At 58.1% G+C, this 17504-nt stretch overlaps 1 protein-coding gene across 7 annotated transcripts in view; it reads right to left on the reverse strand.

Annotated features, from left to right (window-relative positions):
- NOS1AP (nitric oxide synthase 1 adaptor protein) overlaps positions 1–16359 on the reverse strand; it is a 36556-nt gene extending 20197 nt beyond the window's left edge. For 2 of the 7 annotated variants that reach the window (XM_048080290.2, XM_048080294.2), the window contains exons 1-2: positions 11886–12151; positions 5447–5518 (exon numbers count right to left, since the gene is read on the reverse strand). In XM_048080290.2, the coding sequence (XP_047936247.2) occupies positions 5447–5518; positions 11886–11990 (177 nt within the window). In that variant the 5' untranslated portion in view covers positions 11991–12151. Of the gene's footprint in view, positions 1–5446; positions 5519–11860; positions 12154–16238 lie in introns of those variants that run through there. The other 5 variants (XM_048080292.2, XM_048080286.2, XM_048080287.2 and 2 more) reach the window with 5 other exon arrangements.
- Positions 16360–17504: the final 1145 nt, after the last annotated feature.

Genomic DNA, 17504 nt, shown 5'->3' on the forward strand with positions numbered 1-17504 from the left:
CGGCTGAGGGCGAGCAGAAGCCGAACACGGCGAGGTTTACAGCCCGGCTTGCGAAACGCAGCCAGGCTTCATTCACTCACCCGTTTCACTGCACGCCAAAGAGACGCTCACCCACACTGCGTGAAAAGCTTGAGCAACGCGGCGCGGAAAGCAGCCGAGAGTGGCCGGGCGGAACAGCAATGACAAACCCAAAGAAGGCAAGCTGGCAATAACGTAACTAAATCAGCAATTATGAAATTCAGACAATTAATAAAGAATGAATGAGCAACAGCACTGAATGCTTAGCGCACCAGAAACAAGGCGGCCCTCTGGGTCTCGTTAGACGCTGACGGTACGCAGCAACGTTCCTGGGCTGCAGCTGGAGAAAAGAGGCAGTTATTCATATCACACGTTTGTTTCCTGGCTCCTCTTTCAGCAAGAGCTAACACAGGTATTAAAAATTATTCACTGAAGTCTACATTTTGAAATCAGCAGGTCTGAATAATGCCCTACAGAGGGCTTTGTAAAGAGTTATAGGCTCAGATCCTGGAAAAAAAATCCTGCAAGTTGACAAAGGTTTCAAGCTTTTAGTTAGAAAACAGCCAATGTGGGACTTCACACCAACCACAAGGACTGCAGCACAACGCACCGCAGCAACAGTCCTTTGCAAAATGAGATCCTAAACTGTCCCAATAAAATTAGAAGTGTACCACGCAAAGGCATCAGGCTGGCTGAGGGATTTACAGAATATATTTCAAGTTTCCCCCCTGCAAGCAATTTGACAAACGTTATCTGAAACAATAGTACAGCCTGGCCTAAGGGGATGCCGTCCACTAACTGCTAGATCCCAAAATGAAGCAACAATAGAAATTTGACAGAATGCCACTGTTCTTTCAGCAAGCCCCACGGCAGCGGGAGCGCAGTGCTGATCTTTATGCAGGTCTGGGAGAGAGCGGTGTATTTGATATCCAGGTCAAGCGTGCAGGAACTCGGTAGCTATTCGTTTCAGCTGGATTTATATGGCAATGGCCAGGCGGCTTCCCAAAGGAAAAAGGAACAGAAGCTGCATGCACAAGATGCAGAAAGCTGAAAAAGGTCCAGACACTGAGCGGTGGCACCCAGCAGGGAGGATGTGACCTGAGCATCCTCTGTCATGCTGCTGCGATGGACTCGGCGCGATCCTAGGCACATGAAAAAGGGAATGTGTGGCAAAATAGAAAGGTGAAATTATCTCAAAGCACAGCGCTGTGGAAATCCGTAGCGATACGTCACATCCTGACATAGGATCACCTATTTCATCACAAACTTCCACGAAGCAATGGGAAAGGGTTCAGAAGAAAGCAACGAGAATACACAGCACGTTTCCCAGGCTCAAGTCCCAGGGGCTGACCCAAAGTCACTCTGTTTAGCTTGTCCTAAGAGCAGGGCCCTGGGCAGAGCCCCGTCCAGCTGCCAGCTCCTTGGCTGTGGGCAAACACAGATCAAACAGCCGGAGGGCGAGCTTGGGTGCGCCCGAACCACAGAAAGACCCGTGAGTTTTTCACATGCCCTTGCTCAGAACAGCCACGGAACAATTTACCCTTAGAGACTGCAGCCGGGGGCAGGCTCCGAGGGACTGAATAGGAAACCCAGAGGGACAGCAGCACTCGCTGCATCCGTGCTCGCTGCCAGCTGTGGGCCATAACTCGGGGTTTTCCTCTCATAAACAGAGGATTCCCCAGCATTTCGCTGCAGCCCAGGAAGGCACGATCTCGGTTGGATGCTCCTGCACTGCCCCAGCCCCTCCGTGCCATGTTTGTGGGCTGGATTCTGATGCCACCGTCCCCTCCTTGGCCATTTGGTGCACGGAACCACCCAGAACAAGCCTCCCCGTTGCATGAAGCCAAACCCACCAGGAATTAGTTCTAGCAGTGAAGAAGCTGGGACCTGGTATAGCCAGCAAGCTGCAGCTACCGCCTGCCGTAAGGGCGGGCGAAGGCTCTGTGCGCTCCCCAGGAGCGAGCCCTGCTCTGCCCCAGGGCATTCCCACCCAGGTTTGCGCCAGGCGGCGGCTCCGCACCGCTGGGCGATGCAGCAGGGAACTGATAACTGATTATTCAAACAGTCCCGGGCCCTTGGGGGTGAGCAGAGAAGCACAAGCGCGTAATGGCACCCGCACCAGTCATCACGCAGGTACGTGGCCAGCGCCGACACCGGCGCAAGGTCTGACACAGACGGGAGGTTATTTCGCTATGAAGTTAAGCAGCGCTGGCAGAGCAATAAACCCGCCTGGAAACCTTTGCCCTTTTTGCTCTGATTGTCAGGATGCCGAAAGAGCAATTGAAATTATGACAAATACCCCACCGGTTCCTCCCAGATGGAAGGCAATCCCGTCCGTCCTGGATGATGACGTGAAGCCATTAGCTCGCCCTGCACCCCGCGCTGTTTGCAAGGAGCCAGCTGCCTTCCTCGCCCCCTCCAGGCGCGCCCCCAGCCCGCCGCCACGCACCACCCACCCTCGGCAGATTGCTTTCAAACCCTGCTCCGTTCCCCTGCACAAACCACACGGGCTGTGTTGTTTGCCTTCCTTTTTTTCTCTCTCCTCAAGCAAGACATAAATGGCCTAACACTTTTAAACACCCTCTGCGGTGCAAACAGGTATATCTGAAAGGTTTTAATTAAATGTGCGCCAGATGACACCACGTGTTCTATGCAAATAACTGTCCAAGCGCACCCATTTTCACACCAACTGTGCACGTGGCTGTCGGAGGAGGCAAAATTCGGCTTTCAACAGGCTTCTTAAAATTCAGAAATTTTGCCAATTTGCTTTAAAAAAAAAAAAAAAAGCTCAGCTATGCGAAGTAGCAAAAGTCCCACAAAATCAGATGTACCTGATGGAGTAGGAGGTCTGGAGGAGCCAGGCATTAAAGTGCCTGAAATGCCTCGTGGTTCTGAGCCTGCAAACCTCTGCCGGACACTTCCCAGAAACAGGCTTGCAGGAGACCTCCACGTAAGCAGCATTTAAAACAGTGACTATACAGGATTTCAACCTGGCTTAAGGCCACGTTCGGCAATCCGAGCAGCAAAAAGGAGGACTCGAAACCCTCCAGAAGGACTGCGCCAAGCCCCGGCCAGGTAACACGGGCTGCGCTGGAGAGGTGCCAGCAGCACGAGGAGGATTTTGCATTTTGCATGTATTTACATCATAACACCACGAGAAAACATACAGCTAGGGCTGCCATTTAGGGCCCGACCGCAGCGCTCAAGCATTCTGGGAAAAGAAGAAAATAAAAGGATGTCTAGCAGCCAGTTCAGGCATTTTAAACTCAACTCTTCAGCAGCTGAGAGTGCCTGGGGTTGGGAAGACGCGGCACGTCGGCGCAGTAAGCCCCTCGCTGGCAGCAGCTCCTTTCTGAATCCCTCCAGCTCAGCAGCTCCGTTCGGGGCAGGCTGGCTGCAGCTCTAACCAGTGTTTAATTACCGTTGAATTTGGGACCTTCTGAGGTTCAGGTGCCCACCGACAACCTAAGGAGACTAAGGGATGGATCCCTCCCGGCTGCAGAGGCAGGGAGCGTTTGGGAGGTACGCCCAGCCCGGCTCTTCCGAGCGCGCAGCGACCTGGACTGGGTCACCCTCTGCGAGGCGAGGAGGAGAAAGGGAAAAGCCTCTCTGGCTCCAGACCCAAGAAAGAGACCTCCGGCGGAGGCGTGCTGTGCTGCGGGGGAGCGGGCGGGCGGCAGGCAGCGCAGGAATGCCAGCAATGCCTGCTATGCGCCTCCTGCCCTGCTCCCCGGGTCAGGGCTCCGTCCAAGCGGGATGCTGCAGTCCAACCCCATCCTCCGTCAGCTCCTGGGGGCTCCCGGGGTGTTCCCCCCCTCCCCGGGACCCCCGCTGCCAGGCAGGGTGCCTCCGTGCACGTTTTTATCCTTTGGTACATTGAGCCAAAACCCAGCGGGGGGGTAGCCCAAAGGCTGCTCCTTCACCAGCAGCGAGAACAAGCAGGGAGACCCCACGTTTGCCCTAAAACAGGCACCGCATCAAAAGCTGCATAAAATCCAGGGTCAGCAGCTGCTCTGAACGGGATGCACAGAACTGCTAGAGCTCGCACGTCAAGTTCTCCTCTTGCTCCCTGTCTGTGCCTAAACACGCTTTTTCTTTGCCCCTTTTCCCCGTGCCAATGGGTAGGGAGTGCTGTGCTCCCAGCTCCCCTGGGGAACTTCCCCGACCTCCAGCCGAGCCGACACCAGCCCCGGCACCCAGCCTGTGCCCCCGCAGCCCCACCAGGGCACGAAGGGCCCCGTATACGTGACCCCCATCACGCCACCCCTCCTGGCACCCTTTTCGCAAGCAGCACCCCAAAGCCAGAAATAAATTCGGAGTCCCTCTGGCAGGCCACATCTGCAGACTCGCATCCTTTAACAACTTGCATCTGTCCCGCGTTACCCCGGACCAAGGCAGCTCGAGCACATGTTTCAAACACATCGTTTGTCTGAAGAAATCATTATTTTACCCTAATTTGCATCCGCTCACAGCTTCAGCTACGAATTGTCTAGGCCGGGCTTAAGTCTGCTTCCATCGGTCCATGAGGACTGCTTTGTTTGGTTTTGCTTTTAAACATTTGGGTTTATTTAAGCTCCCAAAGCTGTGCCAGTCCTCTCGCCCTGATGTGGAGCTGTGTGATTTTGGGGCCAGAGACTTTTTTTTTTTTTAAGCCGCCTTACCCCAAACGTCTCTTCCCAGAACAACAGGGGTCCCGGGGGACGAGGAGGAAACAGCCGCCTACAGACCTCAGAGAGCTCTCCATGGCATAACAGATCCCAACCCCAGCCTGCAACCAAGGTGAGCAAATCTAAAAAATTAAAAATACATAAAAGACCCAAAGACCTCGCCCCCAGGCCACGACATTAAGCACTGCCGAGGGCAGCGTGCAGGAAAGCTGTTGAGAGAAGCCCACGAGCTCTCTCCGTGCTGAAATTTTGGAGCGAACAAAGAAAGAAACAAACCCAAACATCACCGCCAGCCCCGGGGGGAGGCTGGAGGCTTCCCGGCCGCACGCGGCAGGCAGGGGAGCGGAGGAAGAGCTGCTCTGGTGGCTGCCGGCCAGGCATTATGCGGCCGGAGCGCCGAGCACCCTGCCCGTGCCTATTTCGGGAAGTCGGATGATTTCATAGCCAGCTGACATCCCCTGACCTGCTCGCCGCCAAGCGAGCCCCGTAGCTCGCCCACGTGCTGCTGGTTCTCCGCACTCGGGGCTTTAAATTCGCACGGGGCCGTCAGCCAGGAGCGAACCTGCCCGCACACCACCCGCGTTTTCGGGCAGCTGATGCGTGCAGCCGGGGCACGTGGGACGTCCTGGGTACCCCAGGTGCCGGGGATGCTGCGGGGTGGCAGCGTGACACTTGGTACACGGATGTTTTGATGGAGGGAGCTGCAGAGTTAGGGACGACCCCGGGGAAGGGGCGCAGAGGGGCACCCCCGCGGCACTCACCCTGATCCGCCGCATGGCCGTCACGATCTCCACCCTGCTGTTGGGCCGCGGCACATCCAGGCTGCCTATGTACTGCGGGGAGAGAAAGAGCAGGTTAGGGGCCGCTGCTCGGAGCACGGCAAGCAGCCTCCTCGCCTCCCCCCACACCCAGAGGCTCCCCGGTGCTCCCCAGCCCTGCCTCCCGCCCGCACCCAGGCGCCCTTTGCATGTCCCGGGCTGGTAACGCCGACCCCGTTGCAGCAGGACCTCGAAACTCCACTGAGCAGATGGGAACCGGGCCCTGGGGGCAGCTCAGAAAGATGGGTCACTGGGAGAAGGAACAGAGCAAAAGCTGGGGTGGCACAGGGTGCGGTGATCCTGAGTGGGGGACCACAGCGTGCAGGCACAGGGACCGGCCATTGCCCCACCTGCCTGTCCCTAGGAGCAAGACAAGTCCCCACGCGAGCATCCTTTCTGCCTGGCAGATGAACAGAGTTGCTTTCTCGTAAGAAAACCCTGCCACAACTCCAATGACTCAAGCGGGGTAGTCCTTTGCAGGTGGTGCAGCAGCCTGTGGGGTGCAGCGCAGCTCGGGCTTCCCACCACATGAAGGGACACGAGATGGTCTGCACCACTGTTTGCTCTTTATGGTATTCCTGCTTGCCAGAAAGAGCCAGATCGATCTCTTTAATAAATCAAGAAGGAAAAGCGCGAGCTGTGCAAAGCCCAGCTGGAGCCTGGTGCCCCCCCGAACCAGCACCACTCCTCCCTAAGCAGGCATCACGCACCAAGGGGGCGAGGAGGCTTTCAAACATCTCCTGACCTGCAACCAACGCTTTTTGGGGAGGGCGATGGTAGTTCAGGGCATGAAACACAGAGCCACGGCAGCACACACAGCCACAAGGCTTCAGCCCTGGTAAAGGAGCACAGCTTCAGCGAGCAGCCCAGCAGCACTCACTTGCTCCCGCTGGCATCAAAGCCCACGGGGGTAACCCAAAATCCCCCCAGCTGCACCGAGTCACCTGCGACAGACGGGATACGGGAATACCCCTGCGATAGCTGGGGCAGCCTGTCCTGCGACAGGCCCTTCCCTGTTAATTACGGCCCTTCCCTGTTAATTACAGCCCCTTACATCCTATCCTGGGCACGCTGGAGCAGAACAAGCCCCGCTGGCTGAGCTGAGCACCCGCACAGAGCCCTGCACTGATCCTGCTCCCACGGGAGGATGCAGGTGATGGCCACAGCCCCCAGCACCGACGGGACCGGGCAGCCAGTGCTGTGAGGACACAAAGAGAGCGGATATAAAAATAACCATCAAACAGCTGGCTTGGCCATCATGTGCCGCGGCGGTGCAGGAAAGCCTTATGCAATGGGAATTAAGCCCCGCGCCGCAGCCCGGGCAGAGGCAGCAGGCACCTTCGGAACGGCAGCGGCTGAAGCCCAACCACAAAGGCAGCAGTCCCTGCCAGTTTGCAATCACACACCCTACATGGAGCCTTCCTACTTCAAGATTCAGGTCTAAGAGGCATCTATTCCACCAATCACTTTCCTTTTTTTTTTTTTTCCCCCTTTTATTTATTTTAATACAAAGTCTGGAAAGCAGCACGAGATGGCCACCAGACAGCTACGCCGTGCCTGGTACCCCGCAGGATGCACCTCTGCCCCAAACCTGGGTACCAGAGCATCCTGCTGCCATCTGCCTCAACCCCATCAGCCTCACCTTGCTTCACACAGACACTGTGCTCAGCCCCAAAACATCCACCTCTCCCCCTGCTCTGGAAGTGGGTATTTTTAATATTTTTTTTTTTTTTTGCACATTTCACAAAATCCAGCAGATGGACCAAGGCCCTGGGCTATTTCAGCGCTGAGGACAGAAACCACAAGCGGGAAGTGCCCTGCAGAGGAACAACCCTTCACAGGGCGGTGAGCATCCCCCAAAAAATGCAGACGTGGAGGTCAGCCTCCAGCCAGCTCCTCCCCGGCGAAGGAGCGGGGCTGGCGTGAGAACCGCCGTGCTTATCAGCCTCTCGCATGCGATAAGCGCCCCGACGGCTGCTCCGGCCCCGCTCTCCTCCAGCCTCCTACTCACGGCCCCGAGCCTCGTCCTGCCACGGGCTGTGGGAACGAGACGGGGAGGAGGCTGAGCCTCCAGAGCGGAGGCAGCCCCACGCAGCCTCCTCGCCCCCCGGAAAACCAAGAGACGCATTTTGCCAGTGCAACGCTTGCACAGCCCATTGAGCTTTTCTTTCCCCCCCGCTCCTTGAGGTTGTTTAATACTCTTCTGCCCCAGCAGCGACGAGTTTCCTTGAGGTGCTTTTCCAGGGACACCTCCTGAGCCTTGTCCGCAGGGCCGGGGAAGCCTTGCTGGAGAGGAGCCGCGAAGCGAGGCACGTCGCCTCCCCGCCAGCCAGACCCCGTGCAAAGGTCAGGGCTGAATCATCCCCGGCGGCCAGGGAAGCCCGGGCAGGCTGCCTGGCGGCTCGCCAGCCCCGAAAGCCGCCCCGAGACACGGGGGAAGAGCCGCCGGAGCGAGGAGCCGCGGGCAGGCAGCGGCGCAGAGCGGGCATCATCCCCAGGGTGCTCACCCCAAAATCCTGCCTGCATTCCTCAAGTCCCACAGAAAGCAGGGCAGCGCTTTCCAGCTTCACCCCTTCCCTTCCCACCGCCGTGCTACAGCACCCCGGGGAAGAGCTGAGGCTGCAGCCAGGGCCAGGGCCGAACTGGGGGAGCGCACCCCAGAACCCAGCACGGTGCGAAGAGGGAAACGCGTGGCGGTGACCCCAGCACCGCGGCTTCCCCGAGCCGCCCGGGAGGAGGCAGGTGAGCCCCCCGCGCTCTGCCCTGCCCCGGCTGTGGGGAGGCTTACTCAGGAGGAAGGGAAAAGTCAGCGTGCCAGCTGCCTTCCATGGAAAAGCCTCGGCATCCCAGCCCAGGCAGTCATGTGCCAGCTCCCTGTGACATGGGGACACGGGGACGGGGCTGGCCCTGGGTGCAAGGTGCCAGAGCCACGCAGCCCAAGGCCACCAGGCAGCAGGAGCCAAAAGCCCCCCAGGGCTCCTCACCCGCCGAGCAGCCCATGAAACGACTTCACCAGCACGGCAAAAAACACGTCCCTGCTGCAGAGAAGCCGTGTGGCACTCGGGAAGGTTATTTATAGCCCGCAGCGAGCAGTCCTGGGCTCCATCACTCCGCAGCTCCGCTCCTGGCTGAGCAGACCTCACCGAGCAGCGGAGAGCTGCCAGCAGAAACAGCCCCCGGGCGCAGCTGCCAAGCCTCTCGCAGCCAGCTAGAGGTGCGGAGCTTCGAGCAACCTGCTGCCCTCTTCCAGCGCTGCCTGGTGCCAGCAAACCCGGCCAGGGGACGAGAAACGCCTGCGAGGGGAGCCTGCAGCAGGGCAAGGGGCTGGCCCAGGTGGGAGATGCCTGCGGCTCGGCTCGCTTCAGGTCCCCTCCGCAGCCAGCGGGCACTGCCACCATCGCAGCCCCGCGAGGGGACAGGCAGGCGAGCCGCCCCGTCTGCTGGGAGCTGGCAGGATTCACGGGAGGGGACGTACTGGATCCCAGTGAAGTCTCCTCCGTGTCCTGTCTCCAAACATAGACAGCAGCAGATGCTCAGTTCGTTCTCAGTTTCCCACGCACAAAAGTGGAGAAAAAGTACTGACAAACGCGATAGAAAATGCTTGGTTGCCAAGATCCCTTAAGGGTAGGGGAAAAAAAAAAAAAACCACAAAAGCCCATCCAAACCCCAAAAACCCTGCCTGCCAAGAGTGCTGCGCACATCACATCTCCCCTCTCCTGGGGGACCGCGTACATTAGGGCACTGCCAACAGATCAATGAGTGCGGGACCAAAGGATCAAAACTGCTTGCAAATAATGGGTATGGCAGAGCTACACCCGAGCTGCCTTCAGGTTTTGTTCCGCAGCACCGTGACTTTGGGAACATAAAGAGCAAGCTCGCGTCCCCTCCTCCCTGCCCCAAGTGGAGTAGCCACGCCGGGCAGAGAGGTGGAGGAGGACAGAAGGTGTCTTTACTCTATAAATACCCATTTATTTAAACAGGAAACCATTGCACAAGTGGGAATTCATGCCAGCTCCCCTGCGACACGCTGCAGCTCACAGCTCTTTCATCCGAATGCTTCAGCACACTCCAGAGGCCTGCCTTTTGATTTTATTCAACAATTCAGACCACAATGGGCAGAAATTGAAGCCTGCCTTCCCTTGGAGCCAGCTCCTCCGATTCCCACTGGCCCGGTCGAGGCACTTCAGAGACACGGAGGCTTTCGGTGCCAAGAGAGGTGGCCAGCAAAAACAGCTCACAAAGTGTGAAGCACATTACCATCCCTAAGGAGATGGAGCAGGATTTTCCAACCATGGGGTTTATCTCCAGAAAACGGATTAAGATAATCCTCAGAGGACGCTGCGCTCCGACGTGGTGTCCCCGTGCCAGAGCATATGGCTGCGAGCGGCTCTGGCGTGCAGCGCAGCGCAAGCCCCTCTCCTGACGGCGTCGCCTTCGACAGCACTGCTTGCTTTTCATCACCCTGTGTGCTTGGGAAAGGCCAAAACCCGACAGCGGTGACCACTGCCAGGACAAAGGTGGCAGCGGGCGGGTCGAGGATCAACACCAGGTACCAGGAAAAGGAGGAAGAAGAGAAGGAGGAGGAAGGTGCAGCGCTTGCTGCCTGGGCTGCTCCAGCCTACCAACACCCGTGTAATTCTGCCAGAGGCTGTTTGGGGACAGGACACAAGGGGTTTTTCTTCTTTCAAGGGGTTTTCTTCTTTCTGTGCTCCCACAAAGCTCTGCTCTAAACCTGCGTTTCTCATTTTGCCACCTCGCCGTGCGCTCCGTGCCTCGCTCAGACAAGAGCCGTGTGGGTTTAAGCGCTCGGGATTCTTGGGGATAAAAGGAACTAAAGGAGTGTAAGCATTTAATTAATCTCCACCAATCTAATAAAAGGATGGAGTAATTGCCTAAGCCATCTGCATCCTGCATCTGGCATCAGGAGCTGCTGGAGAAACACACAAATTCAGGAGCAGGGCTCACACGGCTCGTGCTTGGCAGGAACGCGTGCCACAGGACACAATAAAAGAAAGAGGCGCTAACAAAGGCTCACGCACCACCCCGGTGCCACCGCCACACCAGCAGCACGGAGGAGAGATGAGATGTGAGCATGCTGGGGGCAACGAGGCCGTGCCTCACTGCTCCCCCCAAGCCCCCGTTCCCGCCCCAGGCGGGCAGGGAAGGGGCAGAGCACCCAGGGAAAGGGACTGAGGAAGGGTGCCGCTGTGCAGCAGGTGCTGGCAGTACAACAGCACCCAGCTCCGATAACCCACTTTGCATCCCTTCACTCCTGGAATTGGAGCAGCCATTCCCAGGAACGGTCACAAAGCAGGTTTTAAGTTTGCTCCATAAACAACTCCTCTGCCATGCTCCCCGCAGCGCGGTGCCCACCGCGGGACAGGCAACGGCCTCCGCAGACAAACCCCCCCAGCCTCGAGGAGGAGAGGGGGAACAGCACAGCTCCCGCACCCTCCAGCAGGATGCGGGCATGCCAGCAGGCCACTGCACGGAACGGGGTGCCAGAGCCGTGGTCCTTCCCCTGCCAGCACCTCTGCTCTGAGGGCAACGGCGTACGAGAGATGCCCGCCTCCCTGCTGCTCTTTTATAGGAACTCTTACACCAGCGTTTATCCAAGTCGACCCCACTTGGAGTATCTCGTCATCGTGACAACCCTATCCCCCATGAATAGCAAAGGGGGGCCAGATTTTACGCTTTTGCTTCCCGAATTTTGTGGCTTGCTGCCCCCCTGCCTACCCCCAGCTACCTGCCCAACGCGGACAGAAGCTCGGCTGCTCCTCGCGCTGCTCAGAGGTCGCGAGCACCCCGCTGTGGGATGCCACAGCCCAAACGCAGTAAGAGCCCGAGAGGTCCCAGCAGAAAAGAACAACGCAGGGCTTCCTGCCAAACCCGCAGGCAAGAATGGTTTATATTTGTACGGAGAAACAGCAAGCCCTGACTTCGGGCGGGCGGCCCTGACCTCTCCCAGCGCACCGCAAATGGCACGGGGCTCCTCCGTCCGCTCACACGGTGAGTTCCTCGCCTTGGAGAGCTGGGGGAAGAGCTGTCCTGCTGCACCCCAGCCGCCCCTCCATGGCGCCCCAGGGGTGCCCGTGCCGGAGGATGCCCGCGGTGCCCAGCGCCCCGGGGCCGCGTCCCCAGGTGATGCTGCGGGGAGGCTGAGGAGGGCTCCTCGGCAAAGCAGCGGGGCGACCCCGCTCCTGCCACCTCCACCAGCATTCGGGACGGGGTGGAAGGACTCACCCAACTCCCGGATCGCAGCCGGGGCACCACCGAGGGATGGGACCCCGGGGGGAAGGCGCAGAAGAACCGCGCAAAAGGCGCTGGAGGAGGGGAGGGGGGCGGCGGAAAACCCACCGGGGGGCGCGCGCCCGCTGCCCACCTTGGCCTCGAAGCAGATGCCGTGCTGGAAGGCGTCCTCGTTGTGCAGGGGGATGCGGAGGTCGTGCCGGTCGTCCACCAGGTTGTACTTGGACTTGGCGGGCATGGCGGCCCCGCTGCCCTGCGGCGCGCCCGGCCCCGCCGCCGCGCACCCTCCGCCCCTCGCCGCCCGCCGGCCCCGGGGCGGGGACGCGCCGCCCCGCAGCGCGGGGGGGAGCGGGCACGGGGGGCGCCCGGAGGGCCCCGCGTTGCCCCGGGGAGGGAGGGAGGGAAGGAAGGAAGGAAGGAGGGGCTGGGAAAAAAAAAAAATTCCCCAAGAAAAAAAAAAAAATCAGCCAAAAGGGGCGCTGGGGAAGTCACCGCTGACATCTAGTGCGCGGCCCCGGCTCTGCAGCCCGGCGCCGGGGAGGGTGGAAAAGGAAATAGGGGAATAAAAAAAGGGGAGAAAGGCCGGCGAGTGGTTAAAGAGGCGCTGGGGCTTGGTGGGATCGAGGGGATAGAGCCGTGGCATGCTCTGACCCCTCGGGCTGGGAGCTGAGCCCTGGGATGCTGAGGGGAGGTAAAAGGGATGAGCGGCTTCGTATCCAGGTACACCAACGTCAGACACCACGGAAATCAAGCAGGCTAGAAAGGAAAAATTTCGGTCTTCTGTTTTGTGAAAGGCCAGCCGTTGTGACCTGGGCACACCATGCCCTATAAAAGCCCTGAAAAATTCAGAACTGGCTCCCCACCTGGCTAACCCCCCAGTGTGGCTTTCCACTTGTACAGGGGCTCACTTGCGCAGTGCTGGCTGCAAGCTGGGGTGTTTCACCCCTTGTATCATGTGTGGGGTGCTCCCCCAGGCAGGGCCCAGTCCCTGGGTGCTTTAACAGCCCGGAGGCTCATCAACACATGGCTGCAGGGCTCAGGCTGGTCCCTCCTGAGCACTGGAGGTGGCACCCAGGACACCAGGCACCCACATCCCCCCTGCACAGGACACCCCCGTGCCCCACAGGAGCCCTTCCCTCTCTCTGCCCGCACGGCCCTACACGTGCCTTGGGTTTCCGAGTGACTGCAGTGCAGGCTCTTCACCCTCCCCTGGAGAGCAGGTTCAGGGCTATCGATTTTTCAGACTGAATCAGCACACTGAAACTTTTCTTGAGCTTCAGACATCATTGATAGCCAACCCAGGGTGTGCTGTTTGAGCCACATCTGACAACCAGTTTTGCTCGGGCTCCCTGGGTGAACTTTCCACCATCACCAGCCCCAGAGGCTGGGACGGCGCTCCCGGCACGGCCAGGTACGCCAGGAGATAAGGAAGGGCTGCGCTCAGCGATGCCCACAGGAATGCCTGCGCTGGGCTCAGGTGGGATCGCCCAGAGCTGTCAGCACTCGGACAAGCCAACCGAGGGATGATTTCCCACAGGAGGCAAGCAGCCAGCAAGCCCTAGGCTCCTGAAAACATTCACTCCTTAGTTCTGGAAGGGGCAGGGGATCAGAGACGGCTGGGACAGGCAGAAGGTGGTGGCTGGACAGTACTGAGACTGGGGCTGTTCCGTGGCATTTGATGCTCTGGGTTCCTCTAGAGCCTTTGGACCTCTCGTGTCAGCAGATGCAGTATGTGGAACGCAGCCTGGAGGGGCAGCAGCTCTTCCTGCAGCCAGCCTGTCCCCAGTCCCTGCCTGCTGCCACTCCAAACATGACTTGTGAGCTGCCTGCAGCCCTGGGCAGCGCTCCCAGGGAGTTAGTTGAGGATACCCGTGACATTTCACCCAGTTCCATGCTCCTGATAAGTCTGCAACGTAACCATGATCTGGGGAAAACGAGGCAATGTCCAACTCTCCTGCCCTCGCACCACCGCCTGCCAAGCGCTCACCACGCCGGCCACCCCCGCGCCGGCGCTGCGGGCACGGGAGCTGCCCAAAGGAGCAGCCAGAGGACCAGCCTTCCGCTCCTGTTTGCCCTGCAAGTCCGGAACCTGCTTCCTCCCTTTCAAAATCAATCATTACGAGCCCCGCAGTTATGCACGTAAGCTGTGCAACCGGTTCGCCTGTTTGCGCAGTCGCTTCCCGGCACGGCGGGCGGCGGGGACAAAGGTCCCGTGTGCCACACGAGCGGGAGCAGACGGCTGCCACCGAGGCCAAGGAGACCTGTTGAGGGGAGTATGGCCTGTATAAGCCCGGAATAACCACAAGGACAGTTTGAAGGACTACCATTAGTTTTTATACATATAAAAAAAGCAAAGGACTGCTGGGAACAGCCTCACAAGTGCCAGAGCACAGCGGAGGCGCACAAGAGATGTGCTGCATCCCTCTCGCTGGGGGCTCTCCGGGGGCCCTGTGGGGCCCCTCCGGGGTCCCGGGAGCTCCGTGTGTGCCCTGGGGCCCCCTCCGGGTGGCGGCTGGCAGCGGCTGGCGCTGCCCTGCCACCTCCTGGGCAAGCCCCGAAGCGCAGCCGGGGAGCGCCGCGCAGCGCCGGCACGGCGAGGCTGGAGGAGAGCCGGCAGCGAGCGGCCTGCTCCTGTCCGGCGGTGTCTGCTCCTGTGCCCCTGAAGCTACTCGGGCTCTGCACCCTTTGCATCGGAAGGACACGCTCATGGCTGCTTGCAGCCTGTAGCAGAAGCCACCCGCGGCGCTCGGTGTGCTCCGGGCACCGCAGCCTCTCCGGAGAGCTTCGTGTCCCCAGCTGCAGGACAACACCTGTACCTTGGCACTGGCAGCAGCTCAGCACACACCGGGAGGACAAAACCCTCCTCTTCTTGCTGCTAGCCCTCTCGAAACAAGTAATCTGATGTACCTACAGCCGCCTACTCCATAGCCATCATCGCACACGTTGCTTCCGTGGCTGTACTGTGGCAGAGATTTGGGAAAACAAACCGTGCCCAAGTTTTGGGAAAACACACCGAGCCCTGTTTGTGCTCGGCAGGCCACTCCTCCAGGGAGCGATAAGAACAAGGGCTTTTGGCCATATGCAAATATTTTTGTTATTCTGCTGGCGGTGGGTGGGAACAAGAAACGTCACGGAGCATGGCAATGCGAGGAAATGGGCAGATGGCAGATTTTGCAGCTCTAAGCAATAAATTGTAATGAACATTGGATCTCCGACAGGAATTCAGATAGGAAAGGTAGGATCCAACTCAGAGTTAGCGCTGCAGTTTGCTTTAATGTCCTTCCACAAATTCCTATGGCAACAAACTCTTTTAGGGTCACAGCCCTGCAATTAAACAGCCTAATAAGTAGAGATTACACTGCTAACATCAAGTCCCTGCTGGCACGGAGCATCCCAAAGCTCAGTATCCATCCAAAATGCATTCCAAGCATCCGTGAACACCACGGTGGGGCTGAGCAGGGAGTCAGCTTGTCCCCAGTCACCTGCGCAGTCCCAGGAGGAAGGAGTGCTAAGCGGTGCACACGGGTCAGCACAGCAATGAGATGCATTTTCTGCCTAATAAAGCCCGGTGATTAGCATCTAAATTGCAATGATTGGGAAGGAAGCAAAAAGTTCAGGAAGGGGAGGAAGGCAAGCCTGCTGGAATTAAGGTCAGGAACTTGCTGGCATTTTCTGACATTTTGTTCTGATGAGCTGGCAGCGCTCATCAGCCAGCCGCGTTTACGTATTTATTTTAGAGGTGTAACTGGGAACAGTTTCAGAGTTGCTTTTAACGCCACAGGCCTGCCTTTGATATCTGCTGGAGCGTGGAAAAAACATTAACGGGACAGCCTGAAAACTCAGATTTGGCCTTCATAGACATTGCGATTCTTTGCAATACCATTTCCTTTCAATTTGTAATTAGCCCAGTTTTTTGGAAGTCCTCCACAGACCCCCAGTCTTGAAGCACTTTTGTTTCAGAAAGACAAACACTCGGTGCTTCTGAAATAAACACGCTCCCTGGAGCAAAACAGGTGCCCGCTAACATCCACATTCCTCCCTGCCAGCCTCAGCCAGCCCCACCACAGGCTGCAAGCAGGCAGCAAGAGCTGGGAGGTTTGGGACCCACAGGACCCCCCAGGAGGCTTGGGACCCCCAGGACCCCCAGCTGGGAGCTGCAGGCTGTGCAAACCCACCCCTGCAAGCCTCCCACCGGGCTCCACGCAGTGCCACTACCCAGGCCCAGCAGCCAGGGAGCTCCCACGGCAGGCTGCAGCGACGCTGCCGCACGCTGAGCATTTTGCAGGCAGCCCATGCAGCACTTACTCATCCTGTGCTAATCTCGGCGGCCCGTTAGCGATAAGTGTGCCTAAATGCCATTATGAGAAAGTCAACACGCTGCGTAAACACGGTTCTTAACCGCCCTCAGCACAATCAGCTGTAGCAGCTCTGAGTAAACTTATCAATACACGTATTAACAGCCATTCATTCAAGAATAAGTGCTTACCTTGATATGTGGGGCTTCTTATCCCCATACCACACACCCCACAGCTCAGCTCCAAGAACCTGGATGGGACTGGAAAGCACCTGCAGCAAGGCACCAAGGGCTGGGTGCAGCCACCCCACTGCTGCCTGCCCCCACAGAAATACCACCCCACTGCACCCAGACCTGGCCCCAGCTGTAGGGTGAGTCCCAGCTCCTTACATCGCCACTCTCCAGGTGCTCTGAATGAGGGAAACAAGCTGCACCATGCTGCGTAATGCAGCAGGGAGGGGGAAAAATAAAATAAAATAAAATAAAATAAAATAAAATAAAATAAAATAAAATAAAATAAAATAAAATAAAATAAAATAAAATAAAATAAAATAAAATAAAATGCCAAACCAACAGCTATGGGGGTTGCTGAGGGCAGAGGGAAGGACCCCAAGTGCTGTCCATCCCAAGGGGCCACCTGCAGCAGCCCTCTGGGTGTGCAGCATGGCACCGTGCTGGCTCTGCCAGCCATCGGGCTGAAATTCATCCACAGCTTGTCGTGATGGTGTTCCTAAGGCAGCTTCAGGGCAGAAAGAGAGGGCTTGAGGTCGGTTTTGTCTGAATACAGAGAATTTGCATGTCCAGACCTGCCCTCTCCGTGGGTGCCTGGTCCCCTCGACCCCAGTCCGGAGAGCGTGGCTTTGGCCCTAGCTTTTATGGTGCATCAGGAGAGACGTGGAGACCTGTAGCTTTTGTCAGCTTCTGCAACAAGGAAGAGCAGCTGCTTTATGCGTGCAACAAGCAAGAAGCCATATTCAAGTGGTACGTTACCAGAAGACCCCAGCACGAGGAGGAGCCGGTGTCCTGGGGGCTCTCCCCTGTGAGCACCGCAGCTAACTGGAGCTACCTGCGACGTGCTTGCAGTTTGCCGAGGCTTGTTTGCTGTATAATCAGGCACATGGCCCCTTCCTTTAATTGCTGTGTAAGCTGCCAGAGTGATTAATTCTGACACAAGCCTGCCAGATCTGCGGGGGGATGTGCAGGGACTTGGGAGGGTGGCACGGCAAGGACAGAGACAGCCTCGTCCTGCCCACCGGCTGACATGGCCAAGCAATTCGTGATGGGCCCTCGCTCCTAATAAATGGGTAAACGGGCACCCTTTTCCCCACGTATGAGGACGTGTGTTTCAGATCTTGGATCCCACCTGAATTTTCCATTCCTGCTCCTTCCCAGGCCTGATCGGGACCCAGCCAAAGCCCGCTGCAGCCGGCTCAGCCCGCTCGCGGCGCTGAGTGAGGA

This window comes from Anser cygnoides, chromosome 8 (genome assembly GCF_040182565.1).
Source record: "Anser cygnoides isolate HZ-2024a breed goose chromosome 8, Taihu_goose_T2T_genome, whole genome shotgun sequence".
NCBI classification, from domain to species: Eukaryota; Metazoa; Chordata; class Aves; order Anseriformes; family Anatidae; genus Anser; species Anser cygnoides.